The 12,176-nt window shown below is 41.5% G+C and overlaps 3 protein-coding genes across 5 annotated transcripts; 2 read left to right on the top strand and 1 right to left on the bottom strand.

The window, feature by feature from the left end:
* Positions 1-969: 969 nt before the first annotated feature.
* Positions 970-2,373, top strand: hspb6 (heat shock protein, alpha-crystallin-related, b6). Of its 2 annotated transcripts, XM_037453871.2 has the most exons (4): positions 970-1,137; positions 1,254-1,411; positions 1,615-1,737; positions 1,834-2,373. In XM_037453871.2, the coding sequence occupies exons 2-4, from the start codon at positions 1,256-1,258 to the stop codon at positions 1,990-1,992; spliced, it is 438 nt and encodes a 145-aa protein (XP_037309768.1). In that variant the 5' UTR covers positions 970-1,137; positions 1,254-1,255; the 3' UTR covers positions 1,993-2,373. The 2 variants fall into 2 exon arrangements, with proteins under 2 accessions (XP_037309768.1, XP_037309769.1); XM_037453872.2 differs by lacking the exon at positions 970-1,137 and having other exon boundaries at positions 1,144-1,411; positions 1,837-2,373.
* proser3 (proline and serine rich 3) lies at positions 2,332-7,525 on the bottom strand. The gene is made up of 12 exons (XM_037453806.2): positions 7,256-7,525; positions 6,566-6,713; positions 6,225-6,376; positions 6,028-6,131; positions 5,407-5,492; positions 5,198-5,328; positions 4,441-4,679; positions 3,769-4,271; positions 3,492-3,684; positions 2,910-3,081; positions 2,596-2,677; positions 2,332-2,446 (listed from the first exon to the last, which is right to left on the bottom strand). The coding sequence occupies exons 2-12, from the start codon at positions 6,652-6,654 to the stop codon at positions 2,407-2,409; spliced, it is 1,791 nt and encodes a 596-aa protein (XP_037309703.2). The 5' UTR covers positions 6,655-6,713; positions 7,256-7,525; the 3' UTR covers positions 2,332-2,406.
* Positions 7,526-7,655: 130 nt separating this feature from the next.
* Positions 7,656-10,725, top strand: lin37 (lin-37 DREAM MuvB core complex component). Of its 2 annotated transcripts, XM_037453869.2 has the most exons (10): positions 7,656-7,990; positions 8,089-8,144; positions 8,323-8,398; positions 8,487-8,537; positions 8,664-8,693; positions 8,778-8,863; positions 9,004-9,164; positions 9,741-9,872; positions 10,013-10,086; positions 10,333-10,725. In XM_037453869.2, exons 2-10 carry the CDS (start codon positions 8,111-8,113, stop codon positions 10,418-10,420), a joined length of 732 nt encoding a protein of 243 aa, XP_037309766.1. In that variant the 5' UTR covers positions 7,656-7,990; positions 8,089-8,110; the 3' UTR covers positions 10,421-10,725. The 2 variants fall into 2 exon arrangements, with proteins under 2 accessions (XP_037309766.1, XP_037309765.1); XM_037453868.2 differs by having other exon boundaries at positions 7,658-8,144.
* The last annotated feature ends 1,451 nt before the right edge of the window (positions 10,726-12,176 follow it).

Here is a 12,176-nt window from a genome sequence, read left to right as displayed (position 1 = left end):
GTTACAGAGGCTCCTAAAGTCTGGTCAATCACTGGCGCCTGTTGTGAAACCCAATAACTTAATTCCTCCAAATGTCGCCACTTCCCTATCCTAAATGAGTCATAACATTATCAGTGCTATTTTTAGCCACTCCAACCCAGTCGATGCTTTAAAAACAGGTTTTACATTACTAACAGGGAGAACATGTGCCTGCCATAAAAACCGTTGACTACTCTGGACTGTGCCAGCAACCATTCAGACACAATGGCACGTACGGTTCTTTTATGATGCGGGAAGTCCCTTAATAGAAATTATTAATAGGGAGGAAACTAAACATCTTTCTATGGTCTTTGTATGTTGTTTCAGTGTGTTTTATCTGTGTGTGACTGAATAAATGAGAAATTTAAAGTACATTATTTAAAAACTTTAGCACTTAAATTTCACTACACTTCACACAATCCACTGCATTAAAGAGCCACTTACAAAACAACCCATGTCTCCGCATTGTTATGACTTTTGCTTTTGATACACATACGTTTAATTAACATTTCCTTTCAATTAGCCTTTCACTCGAAACGTAGTCTTTTCTTATATACGTACGTTATACTCGTACTTAGCACATGACCTGATGTTATTCTCCCACTCCCAGGTACATGTTGAGCAGTTGAAAGGGTCAAGCACGTGTGCTGTGGCATGTGTTAGGGACGTCGCTGCTGTCACTGTCCGTCTGGCATTAGCTCATGAGGGTCACAACATCTCTTTTGAACTTATTTTTGGATACCCCTTCCATGACAACCGACCTCACGTGTATATTTCGCAACAGGTCTGATGAGAAAATGCGAGCAGTCGGGTGGTATCGCTGTCATCAACCCTAGGAATAAACTGCCGCCTCCAACACGTGCAATAGAACTGACAAACACGTTAATTGCCAATCAGACTCGCGACAGCTGTGTCGCTCCCAAAACAATACGCTCTTTTTCCTACACATCCCTGCACGAACACCCAAGGGTACGCACCCAGAACATAAGAGAGGCAAGGTGCCCGGCTACTAATTCCCACCTCATTATGCTGCTCCGGTATAAAACGCACGGGGACAGCCGGCTACGTCACGCGCCCCCGGAGCGCGAGGAGCTCGGAGTCACCTCACTGCGGCACGAGGTGAGCTGCGCTGCTGTCACTTCTTCCCAGTGGCGTGGCAAGTCGTGTCACCAGCTGCTGTCAAGTTGACTACTTTTATCGTTTGCTTTTTTACATTTCTTTCCTCCACTTAATAGAAATGGATTTCGTCCTGCCAACCACTCTTCCAGCCGGAGGTATCCCGTGGCAGAAGGTTTTACCGCCTCTTATTCCTCGGCTCAACGGGACTTACGGGCAGTATAATTGGTCTCCGAGCTTACTGATACCAGAGACTGATCATACGAGCTCCGCAGAGGTACGTCACTTTTGCCTACAGTGTAGATAGGAATGTTTACACACATCCAGCCACACAAAAAAAATGTTAAGAAATTCTTGTTGTGTCCAAGGTCGATGATTAACGTAATATATATTAAGAGTTCTTGGTATATGGGATTCTTTGGGCTGCTTAGAAGTATTTTATCCATATATAATACACAGTATTAACTTTTGTGTTGCTAGGTGAACTGTGATGACAGCGGTTTTACAGTTCAAGTCGATGTAAAGCACTTCAAGCCAGAAGACCTGATGGTCAAAGTGATTGGAGACTTTGTGGAAGTACAAGGAAAGCATGAAGAAAAAAAGGTTGGTGATTCTGGGAGGATCCTTACTGTACTGCATTTGATAGTTTAGTTTATTCATAATAGTTGCAATGTGTCCCATGTATTTATATTTTGTCAGAAGGATGGTCCAGGGGTTACAACACGGCAGTTTAACCGCCGCTACCGTATCCCAAAGGGAGTGGACACCATGGCTTTGGAATCTGCGGTCTCTCCTGATGGAATCCTTTTCATATCTGCACCAATGCTGAAGACAGAGCACTGCAGAATCCTGACCTAATCCCATTCAAACGAACCACTTCAATCTCTGCCATCCTCTCTATACATTAAAGCAATTCGGATTCTTTTACGAACACACAGGCACACACAGAAATAACTTCATGCCCCTTCAGTCACAGCAATGTGCCAAAACACACATTTGTTCTGTTCCAGGCACTGATTAAATATTCCCTGCTCTCGGAGGTTTGTATATACTGCTCTTCTGTTACTCATCAATGATGTTTCAAGGAACCAGTCTTTGTAAATATTCTGCGTTCAAATTGCTATTTTTGTGTGCAACCTTTGTAAAATGCACTGTGTTGTGATTGATGATACACGCAAACATATCACCAAACTCTAATGTGGAAATGAAAAAATAAACTTTATTTCTTTAAAAAGTGCATCAGGGGGGTCTTGTCAACGGCCAAGTAACTTGTCACTCTTCCAGGAATTCATTCAACATGGAGTCTACTTCACTATAAGAACAAAAAAATATTATCATTAACATTATCATTAAAGCCACAATTCATAGTATTTAAAGATGAATGGTCTTCTGAGGACATTTACATAAATAACAAAGAATTGGGCTTGCATAACAAGTTTTATATATAGGTTATTAGTTTACCTGATCCGCTTCTTTACCCATTTCCTCTGCCTGCGAAGAACTTGTAATAAAGGGTCATCTTCAAACTCTTTTTCATCTGAATCTGAAGAACAAATAAATAAGACCGTTCAGAAGCAAAACACAATAAGTATGTACAGATCAAACCCTTGGAAAGCAGCAAGTTATGACCAAGGGAAAATTCATCATAAGTTAGATGACAAATGTTACAGCATTTCCAAAGAAGCCCTTGGAGTTTGAACCTGAAGTGATGTGGATTCTCCACCATATACTACAGGCTAAATATGGGGGGGGGGTCTTTGCTCCTATAGGCTCACCTTCAGCTTCTTGCAGCAGCTGGGAAATGACCTCCATAGAGTTGTGTGCAGTTGCTGGGGGAACTGAGGATTGTGGAGGTTCAGAGGCAGCACAAGGAGGAGAAACTGACAAGACCGGGGACTTCAGTCCAGGAGATGGATCCACCGTGGGAAATAATACCTCCGAAACTACCTGTCAAGGTCCAAATAAGAACACCCTACTGATTAATGCAGCTTTAATTACCATAACGTCGTACATCACCCGATGATCATGTATAACTTCCAAACATAAAGTTGGGAGAGTGATGGACGCGCAATTTATGATATGTTCATTTCATTCTAAAATGGATTGACAACACCAGTGTATGTTAAATTATTTGATATGACAATAACTCAAAAGTAGATTTTTTGAAGAAAACTACCCAACTACTGTATTTTGAACAGCAACACAAATATTTCAGTTTGTTGCGTGAATTGCTGGCCAGTTATTAAGTTGTTCTGACAGAAGGGAAACCATGAAGGCGAAATAAGCAAATAGCTTTCACAAACACTCCTGTATTAATCACACTACTTCCAGAGCAATAGAGAAAATAACTGTCCAACCTGTCCTAGGGTGCTGTGGATCGGAGACGTGGGCGCCGCGTGATCGGCAGCAGAGCTCCCCCTGGAAAACCCCTGGCTTCCTTCCTGTTGCTGCTGTTCTGCCTTCTGCACAACGGTTTTGGAAACAGATTTATATGAAAACCTTCTGTTTGTAGCAGCGGGCCCATCAGCGCGTTCCTTTTGCGCAGCACATCTGCAAAAATACAAACAGAGTTGCGCATTCAACCTTGATTCTTTCCCCTTTTTTCCACCCTTTGTGCATGTCTTTCAAGACTACCTTGTGGATTTCTTCTGCTTTCCGATGGACCGCGCCTTCTTTGCCTCAGACTCTCTTGTCTGGGATTCCTCTTCCCTTTCCCCCTCAGACCTGCTGTGGTGAATAAGCTCCACTCGTCCCATAGCTGCAGAGGATGGTAGGGAAGGCATATGCTCACAATCCCGTTCCTTAGTGAAATGATGTATCGAGTTCCCCGGCATTTGGGTCTTTTCACAGACAACCTTTGTCTGAGACTCATCAATATCTTCAGAAAGATGTTGATGGATGCTTGCAAGAGATGACTGGAGGGGACAGGGCAAGACGTCACAGAGTAAATGCATGTGGGCAGGCACTTGCGCAATAACTTTTGGTTGAGAGACTGAAGAGCTAGAGACAACTAAGGCAGGGAAGGGAGATGGATCTGCAGCTTGGGGACATGATCTGGGGGCTTCAATGATTTGTGGCCGGGGTGCGATGATGTGTGGCTGTGAAGATTGCTGTGAGAATTCTGGAGGCTGCTGTGGCTGCAAGAAAGAACAGAGAGGAACAAGAAGGAACATAAAGTAATTATGTAAATCTCAAACATTCAGTACCAATCGAAATTTGGACACACTTTCTCATGCGATTGAAGGAAACTTTTGCCTGGTACAGTAGATTAAACACAACATATGTATTAGACATTTTGACCCCGACCTTGTAAGCCGCTCCACTGGCAGAGAGGCAGCTTGAACTGGGTGCCGGCCAGTTAGATGTGGGATCATGAAGACTGGAGTGTTGCAGGGATTGCGATCCCTCCCTGGCCTGCTCAATCTTTCTCCTTAAACGCCACTGGAACAAGATGTCCTCTTCCCGCCGTGTGGGCGGCACCACAAAAGGAAGGACAGAGGAATTTTGGCAGAACATGGTCTGAACGGACTCTGAGATGATCTTTTCTGTAAATGACAAAAATGCACAGAATATTTAAAAAAAACAATCGTGAAAAAATATAACAAAGTAGGTGCATAAGGAAAAACAGTTGTGGTTTCGGCTCGGCTGCAGGGGGGAGAGAAATGTTGGGTGTGTGGAGGAGTGGCTCCCCACAGAGAGTCTGTTTTACCTTCTCAAACGCCCGCTGGCACTGCTCCGACCACTGGACCGGATCTGACGCACCTTTCCGGATCAGGTCGGTCAAGGGGCTGGTGAGGTCCGCAAAGCCGGCGATGAACCGCCTATAGTAACCCGCCAGCCCTAAAAACCGCCTCACCTCCTTTTTCGTCTTGGGGCGCGGGCAGGCTGCATTTGCCGCTGTCTTGTCTACCTGAGGACGCACCTGCCCACCCCCCAAGTGGTACCCCAAATACCGTACCTCTCCCCTGCAGCCGAGCCGAAACCACGCCCGCCACCACAACAGTATTGAGCAAGTTAAAATTGAAAAGAAGTGAAAAAACCTCATCTAAAAATGTGTTATTACCTGATACTCTTGTCTCAAAGGGAATAAAAGGTCTCCGCTCATGCTCATATACACTGACAGGAGAAGAAAAATCGGAGGTTTCCAGGCCCTCTGAGCTGACTGGGTTTGATCCATCACTCTGAGTGCATTCCCTGTCAGACAGAAAAAGAGTGACTTGCATTGAAGGAATGTAATAATTTACCATTAGCGTTACTATGTGGTCATCATACCCTTTCAGCAGGAGTCTGCTAGCCTTTTCCTGCAGGTGTTGTATCTCTGTGTCATCAAATTCCCCTTGAGAGGCGTCCGACAACATCTGAGGAACAGAAAAAACAGACAGAACACTGAACAAGTGACATTTTGCTCTTCATATTTTAATAATAATAGTCAATAGGGTGTAAATGAATAAAACTAAGTAATCACATTTGCAGCATTTGAGTAAGCAAATCTGATCTGAATCACATGCTCTGGCAAATAATATATAAATAGCTCCTTTTATAATTTTGTGAGGGGGGTACATTTGACACAAGCAGGTTGAACAAGCCGTAAATGTATAAGACACCATAAACAACTGCTTCTCAGGTATTCAGTAAACACAGACATCTCAAAATGGAAATGTTGTGTGGTGTCAGAATGTAAAGATTTATGTGCACTTTGCAGTATAGGATGACTCTCTTGAAGACACTTCAGACAAACCTGGCATAAACCGGGTTAGTATGCAGACCCACATTTTGAAGAAAGAAACATGCATTAATATGTCATTTGTTTCCTAAAAACAATGCACAAGTGCTTTCTATATATCAGAGAATTACATAACCAGCTAAATTGTGGCTAAATCACATTAAACTCACACTAAGGGATCTTCTGCATGGGGAAAGGGATCTGTCATGTCGATGCTGCCCATCTGGACTGAAAATGGCAAATCCATGGTCATACTTCAGAGGCTGGATACCATCTGTGCAGAGGTAACCAACAAGGTTGTGTTTCATATTGGTGTTAGGGGGTTGATGGAAACAGCAAATAACCCCAACATTAAAAGAGAATGCACATTTGTCTGTTGTTTTAGTGGGTGTTGAACTGCAGGGTGAAGATGAGGGTGACATCCACCAAAAAGGCTGCTGCTTCTCTCCATTGTCAGAAGGGCCTTGCTTGCGTTCCTCACGACTCCGCGGTCGACCATGTCGAAAGCGATCTATATACCTGGGAGAGTAAACAGCAATGTCACTGCAAAGAGTTTTAGTGAGTTTAAGAAATAAAATACTGTAGGAGAATGCAGAAACGAAGGTTACCATGCCATGGCCATGTCTTTTCAGTGCGATTAAAACGTTTGAGAAGATTGCTTAAGCACTTTTGAGGCCATGGTCAAAATTCTTTGAAACTTAAACATACTTTGCCAGTACGGAATCCTGCTGAACTCTTAATTCTGAGGAATTTGTGGATCGTCCTGCTCTCACAGACAAGGGTTTGGGTGTCTCCATCTCAGATGAGGTAGTACGGCTGGAAGGAGAATGTTCACACTCGATTGAGTGCCAGAACTCTGCAAAAAACGGTTGTCTATCAGCAGCATAGGTTACAGTTCAAGTTGCAGAAACAGCTGTTGGGTCTCTGATTGTAGGCTGTGTAATTGTCATCTGGATTGTGGGTTTGAACCTAACAACAACAAAGTATTTTACATGTTTTAACTAGGATGAAACTAGGATGAAAGCATTATCAGAATGAACGTAAACGTGATTTTACGTACTGTAACATACTGTTTAGAGTCGGTGTGGTAGTATATTTTGCCCCATCTGCTTAGTTGAATGGCATGTTGCCATACATAGGACTACTTCCAAAAGGTATCAACATCAGCGACAATTTTTTAGAGTACAATACAATAGCAATGTATTAACTGATTGCATTATAGCTCTATAACGTAAAATGTGATTTAATTGCACCGAAGACTATGGGTCGGTTTTATACATGCCCCCAGATACGGTCTGACAAAATGTTATAGCTGAGTCTACATACATGGCTGCCTGTGTTACTCAAGCAATTCCATATTATAACTAGCAGTTCATTTAGAAAGAGAAGAGGCCTCACCCAACGGACTTCAGAGTTGATTTTGCACGGCCACAAAATAAAGTTACCGTGGAGTCAAACGCCCGCAGGACACAAATGATCCATTACATAGCACGCAACTATGCCTCAGGTGACGCGTAGAAGATCTTTTAATCCAGCAAGTCCAACGTTGTAACTGAAAACATGATTACTTGTTTATCTTTTAGAGAAATAAAACATCATAGATCCAAACACAAGATAGAGTCCCTACTTCTGTCCTTTTTTTATTTACTATAGGAAAGGAAGCCAATAGAAAACGAGTTAATGTGATGGACGTACAAGATACCCAATCATGAACAATGTCCTTGCGGCAAATGCGCCAATCAGTTACAAAGAAACCGACAGCGCGCGGAAGAGGAAAGTCTGCAGTATTCGTTGAACATATCTAAAAACAAGCTGTTAGCAACGGTAACTTCATATAGCAAGTGGCTACAGTGTGATGAAATATAAAACATCCAGTTTGTAGTTTATTTCCACGTATTTTTGGTATGGATATCGCTCGGCGTTACTCTTAGTCAGCGAATCGCTATAATATGTAAAGGCTTGGAAACTAACGCTAGCTTTAACGTTATCCAATTGCCACTGCTAACGCCGAAGGTGCTAACTAATCGGCCTGAAACCTGCAGCTACCGAGGTTAACGTTAGCTAACATTAACGTTAGCAAGCAGACGTCCTGTTACGTTGGTTACGTTAGTGGTAAAGTAGAACCGGTCACAGGTTGGTATTAACCCATAGATTCTGCACATCGGTCTCCCAGACTGAAGTTGTGGCTATAAAAGTCGCCATTTTCCCACATTGACGCTGTCGTCACCTAGAAGTTACAGAAAGGTGGAAATAATGCACCACGTCAAGATCAAGACTGAAAGGCAGGGTAAGCAACGCTAATATTTTCACCCCGTTATATTTTCTAGACAAGTACTATATTGTATTAGTAGCTACATTCACATTTAGTAATAACTTATGCCTTCAATATGAAGTCTTTGTTGTGAATGATGTCAATGCTCTTAATGAAAAGCCCACTGTTTACTACCTTGCCCATTTACTTGCAGATGCAGAGGGGGTTGGTGCGCGCAGCAGATTGGATTCAGTGTTAAAGGGACTGCTAGAGAGGAGTGTGAGTGAAAAGTAGGTCAAATCTTTACTTTAGAAACTCGTCTAGTTAGTCATTTTGATTACTTTCCTATCGGACTGATGTGTTTTGTATTTTGAACAGGGAGCAAAATGAGGGTGATACCGGAAAATTATCAGCGGACTCCTTAAACAAGTATGGATCTACCATTTGGATCTCAAATATATTTCCCAAGTACTTTAGAATGTATGATATACTGTAGCTGGAGTTGTGAAATGTATCAATGTATCATGTTTTGAGATTGTTTCACTTGCGCTCTAGGGATTTGTCACCATCATCTGCTGGAAAAAGGCAAGTGTCTATTTTTTAACTGAGCTGTGTGTCTTCACACCATATCAGCTGGAACGTGTGTTTATCTTGTTTTTAATTTTCCAGACCATCAGCCCGATTTCCACAGCACCGGAGGAAGAAGCGCAAAGAGATGGATGAGGGCATACCTGAGGCAAATCAACACAAACAAAGTAAACTCAATGCAAATTTTCAAAACAATTGAGGAAGATATGTGCAGTAAACCTCTCTTCTGCTTCAAGTGTGGCCACTCCGCCTTTAACTTTATTGTACGATTCACTTTTTTTCTCTCTTCTTTCTTTCCACTTGTTAGACGCTTACATTATTAAGTTGTTTGATCGCAGCGTGGATCTTGCTCAGTTCAACACCAGCACCCCACTCTATCCGATTTGCCGTGCCTGGATGAGAAATAATCCTTCTGTTCGAGCACCGCCAGCTTCGCCAAGCCCCCCACACATTATGGTGGAGGAAGAGGTAAGGCCATGCAGTTATGTTGGATAACTTTTCAGTGCAAACCATCGAGAAGTACACAAAAGTAAACATTCAATTAAGAAGTAAAGAACATTTTTTAAATAAAAAGTCTTTCTAGAATGATAGATTTTCTAAAAACCCACCAAAAGAAGGTTTCTAGCTTTCCAAAGTATACAAGCTATTATTGTCACCAAAATGATTATGGTAAACATTGATATTAAACTTAGGAATTATTCAAAATACAGCATATAATGATCTATAAAAGGCTAAATGTTTGTAGACAAAGCCCAAATTGATGATCTTGGTAGCTGTTCTTTTGGGCTCTTTAAGGAACCAGAACTTCTCTGCCTATCCAGCATGAGGGGGCTCTCTTGTGGCAAATACTATACAAATTTTAGTCTTTTGAAATGTTGAATCAACTAACTGAGAAAGAGTATTTACCAGAATACTTGCAGTACATAAAGTTTAAGAAATTTCCTGACCGTTTTGCTGGTCTTTGGGCATCATAGGGCTAGAATTCATTTTGAGTAAGTCACTGTTCAATTGCATTCCTTACTCAATTTTTGTTTCTATTGCCAGCTCACAGACATGATCAATGGTAAAGGTCAGAATGTGTATAGACTCCCTCCGCCAACGTCCTGTCCAATCAGCACCTCCGGTGAACCCGTCAACCTCAGGATCCCACAGACTGAAAAACCCACTGTTAATAAGGTTCTGTATATTATATGCATTATACTTATTGATGTTTTTTTGCTTGCATAGGGATAGTAAATGTAGCACATTGACATAAACTTCCTACAAAGTTGACTGAGTCATACTTAACCAATTCTAAACTGTTCCTCTTTCAACAGTTGACAGATTCACTCCCTGTAACAGGTTCCCTCATATGTGACCACATGGAACGTTGGAAAAAAATAAGGCACAAGTAGGTTCATGAAATTTTTTTTTACTTATTAACTTGTGTACTGTTTGCGACCCACTTTGAGGTCAGGGTTTTACACATCAGTGTTCTTTTGTCACTTATGACATGCTTGAATTTTTGCTGTTATAAACGCCGGTCATGAGAAACATTTCATGTGAACGTGTTTGCAAGTTAGATTTTTGGAAGAATACTGAAACATCAAACTATTGGGAGCAAGTTGAGCTAACGAATATTGGTCTTTTTTCCTAGATGGAAGGAGTGCTCTAACAAGAACCAGTTAAGATACAGCGAGAGTATCAAGGTTCTTAAGGAGATGAAGGAGCTCTATGACCGCTAACTGGCTTGTGCTGTGGGGCTCTCCACCATAGAAAGGACTCCACACAGTTGTAAAAGATCCATGGTAAATAACAGTTGATGTTTGAACGTACTTACTATAACATTACCAAACTCATAGGAAAGCACGAACATAACTTGAGCCCTAAATAAACCGTATGTTGTGTATTGCAGAATATTTATTCTACAGGATTTTAAATTGTTTTACGATTTCTTGTGCGAGTATTCCTTGTACTGTGATGTTGGCCTGTTTGTTATTCATACAAAATATTTGGAACTGTGAATAAAGAAATTGGTTTTCCATACGCACTGCGGCTCCCTCCCCCCTGTGTCATCCTTAACATCAAAGAGACGGAATAAAGGTCATAGTGTTCGCAAATGCTTTGAGATTTGCTCTCACATTACACACATGTACTGGAAAACACAACTCAGTAGCTCAAGTAGCTTGAATTACATTGACATTCAGTATAACTACTTATATTCTTTATACTTTTATGCAAACATGACAAATGAAATACAGGTTGGTGTTTTCGCTTCTTTATTAACTAATCAGGTCAGAAGTGAAGCCATAATATTGCAGTACAATGAGCACATCCTTAACATGTGTTGCACAATTGCTGACTGAATGCTGAACGCTGTGACTACCAGCCAATCACAGAACGCAGACACAGACAGCTACCCAATGAGGACTTTTATTCAATCCGAGCACAGATATTGACTCGTATTACTCGTATAATACTCGTACTCGGAGAAAGTGCTTTATCCGTACCGGATACTCGTTTCAGCCGAGTATCCGGCTCAACTCTAATTTAAACATACTAAGTTTTTCTCATCCAATTGTTCTTCGATTACTTGTCCATTACTATCCATTTTCTCACTACCCCACAATGTATTATTCTTATAAATCCATAGTATACCTCTTTTGGTACATCCTTTGTTTCAAACTAAATCAACACAGACTCTGTTTCCATTTTTTCCATTCCCCTTGTCAATCTTACTGCACTTTTGACTGATTACTGATTCACAGTAAGTAGGATATCCATATATCACTCCCTCCACTTCTTTTCTCCTCATTGGCCACATCCTGTATGTACTTTCACAGAACCGCCTCTCGATGTGTTGTTATTAAGCAATGTCTAAAATTCTGTTCTATTCTATTAGATGAGCCCATGCATGCTCTATAATAAACCATTTACATACACATTTCTCTCATCTTCTGGTCTGAGAACTGTGCAATATGAAACCAGGGCTACAAACTGCAATGTGCACAGCCCTGCGGTGTATGCACGTATGTCTTACCTACGAAGATGGATCAACCAGACAGTTGCTTCCAACTAACAAGCAAACAAAGAAAATCTGCAATACAGAAGTGCTGGCGCAGCTCCGGCAGCGGGGGGAGGAGAACCGCACGCAAGTAGCCCAGGATGAGGAGAACGACGAGGAGGACACAGCAAATAAAGTGCTATACGCGATAAACTTTTTTTTTGCCGAGTGAAATTTTTGACTTGCTTGATTGTAATTGAGAACATTGGAAAATATCTGCAATTAACGATGTATCTTAAGACTGACACTATGGTTTATTACTGACTCATTTCTAAATGGTTAGTCTCCAGAAAGTTGATTAGCTATAGGTCTACCGGTTTCATTCTACCGGTAGCCTATCGGTAAATGGTTGCAGGAAGTGCTGAACGCATATGCAATGATAATAGCCTACTGTAATTGTGCCCATTATTTTATTTAAATAATACAATTCTATAACA

Source organism: Pungitius pungitius, chromosome 11 (assembly GCF_949316345.1).
Source record: "Pungitius pungitius chromosome 11, fPunPun2.1, whole genome shotgun sequence".
Classification (NCBI taxonomy): Eukaryota; Metazoa; Chordata; class Actinopteri; order Perciformes; family Gasterosteidae; genus Pungitius; species Pungitius pungitius.
This window is presented reverse-complemented; position numbering and strand designations above follow the sequence as displayed.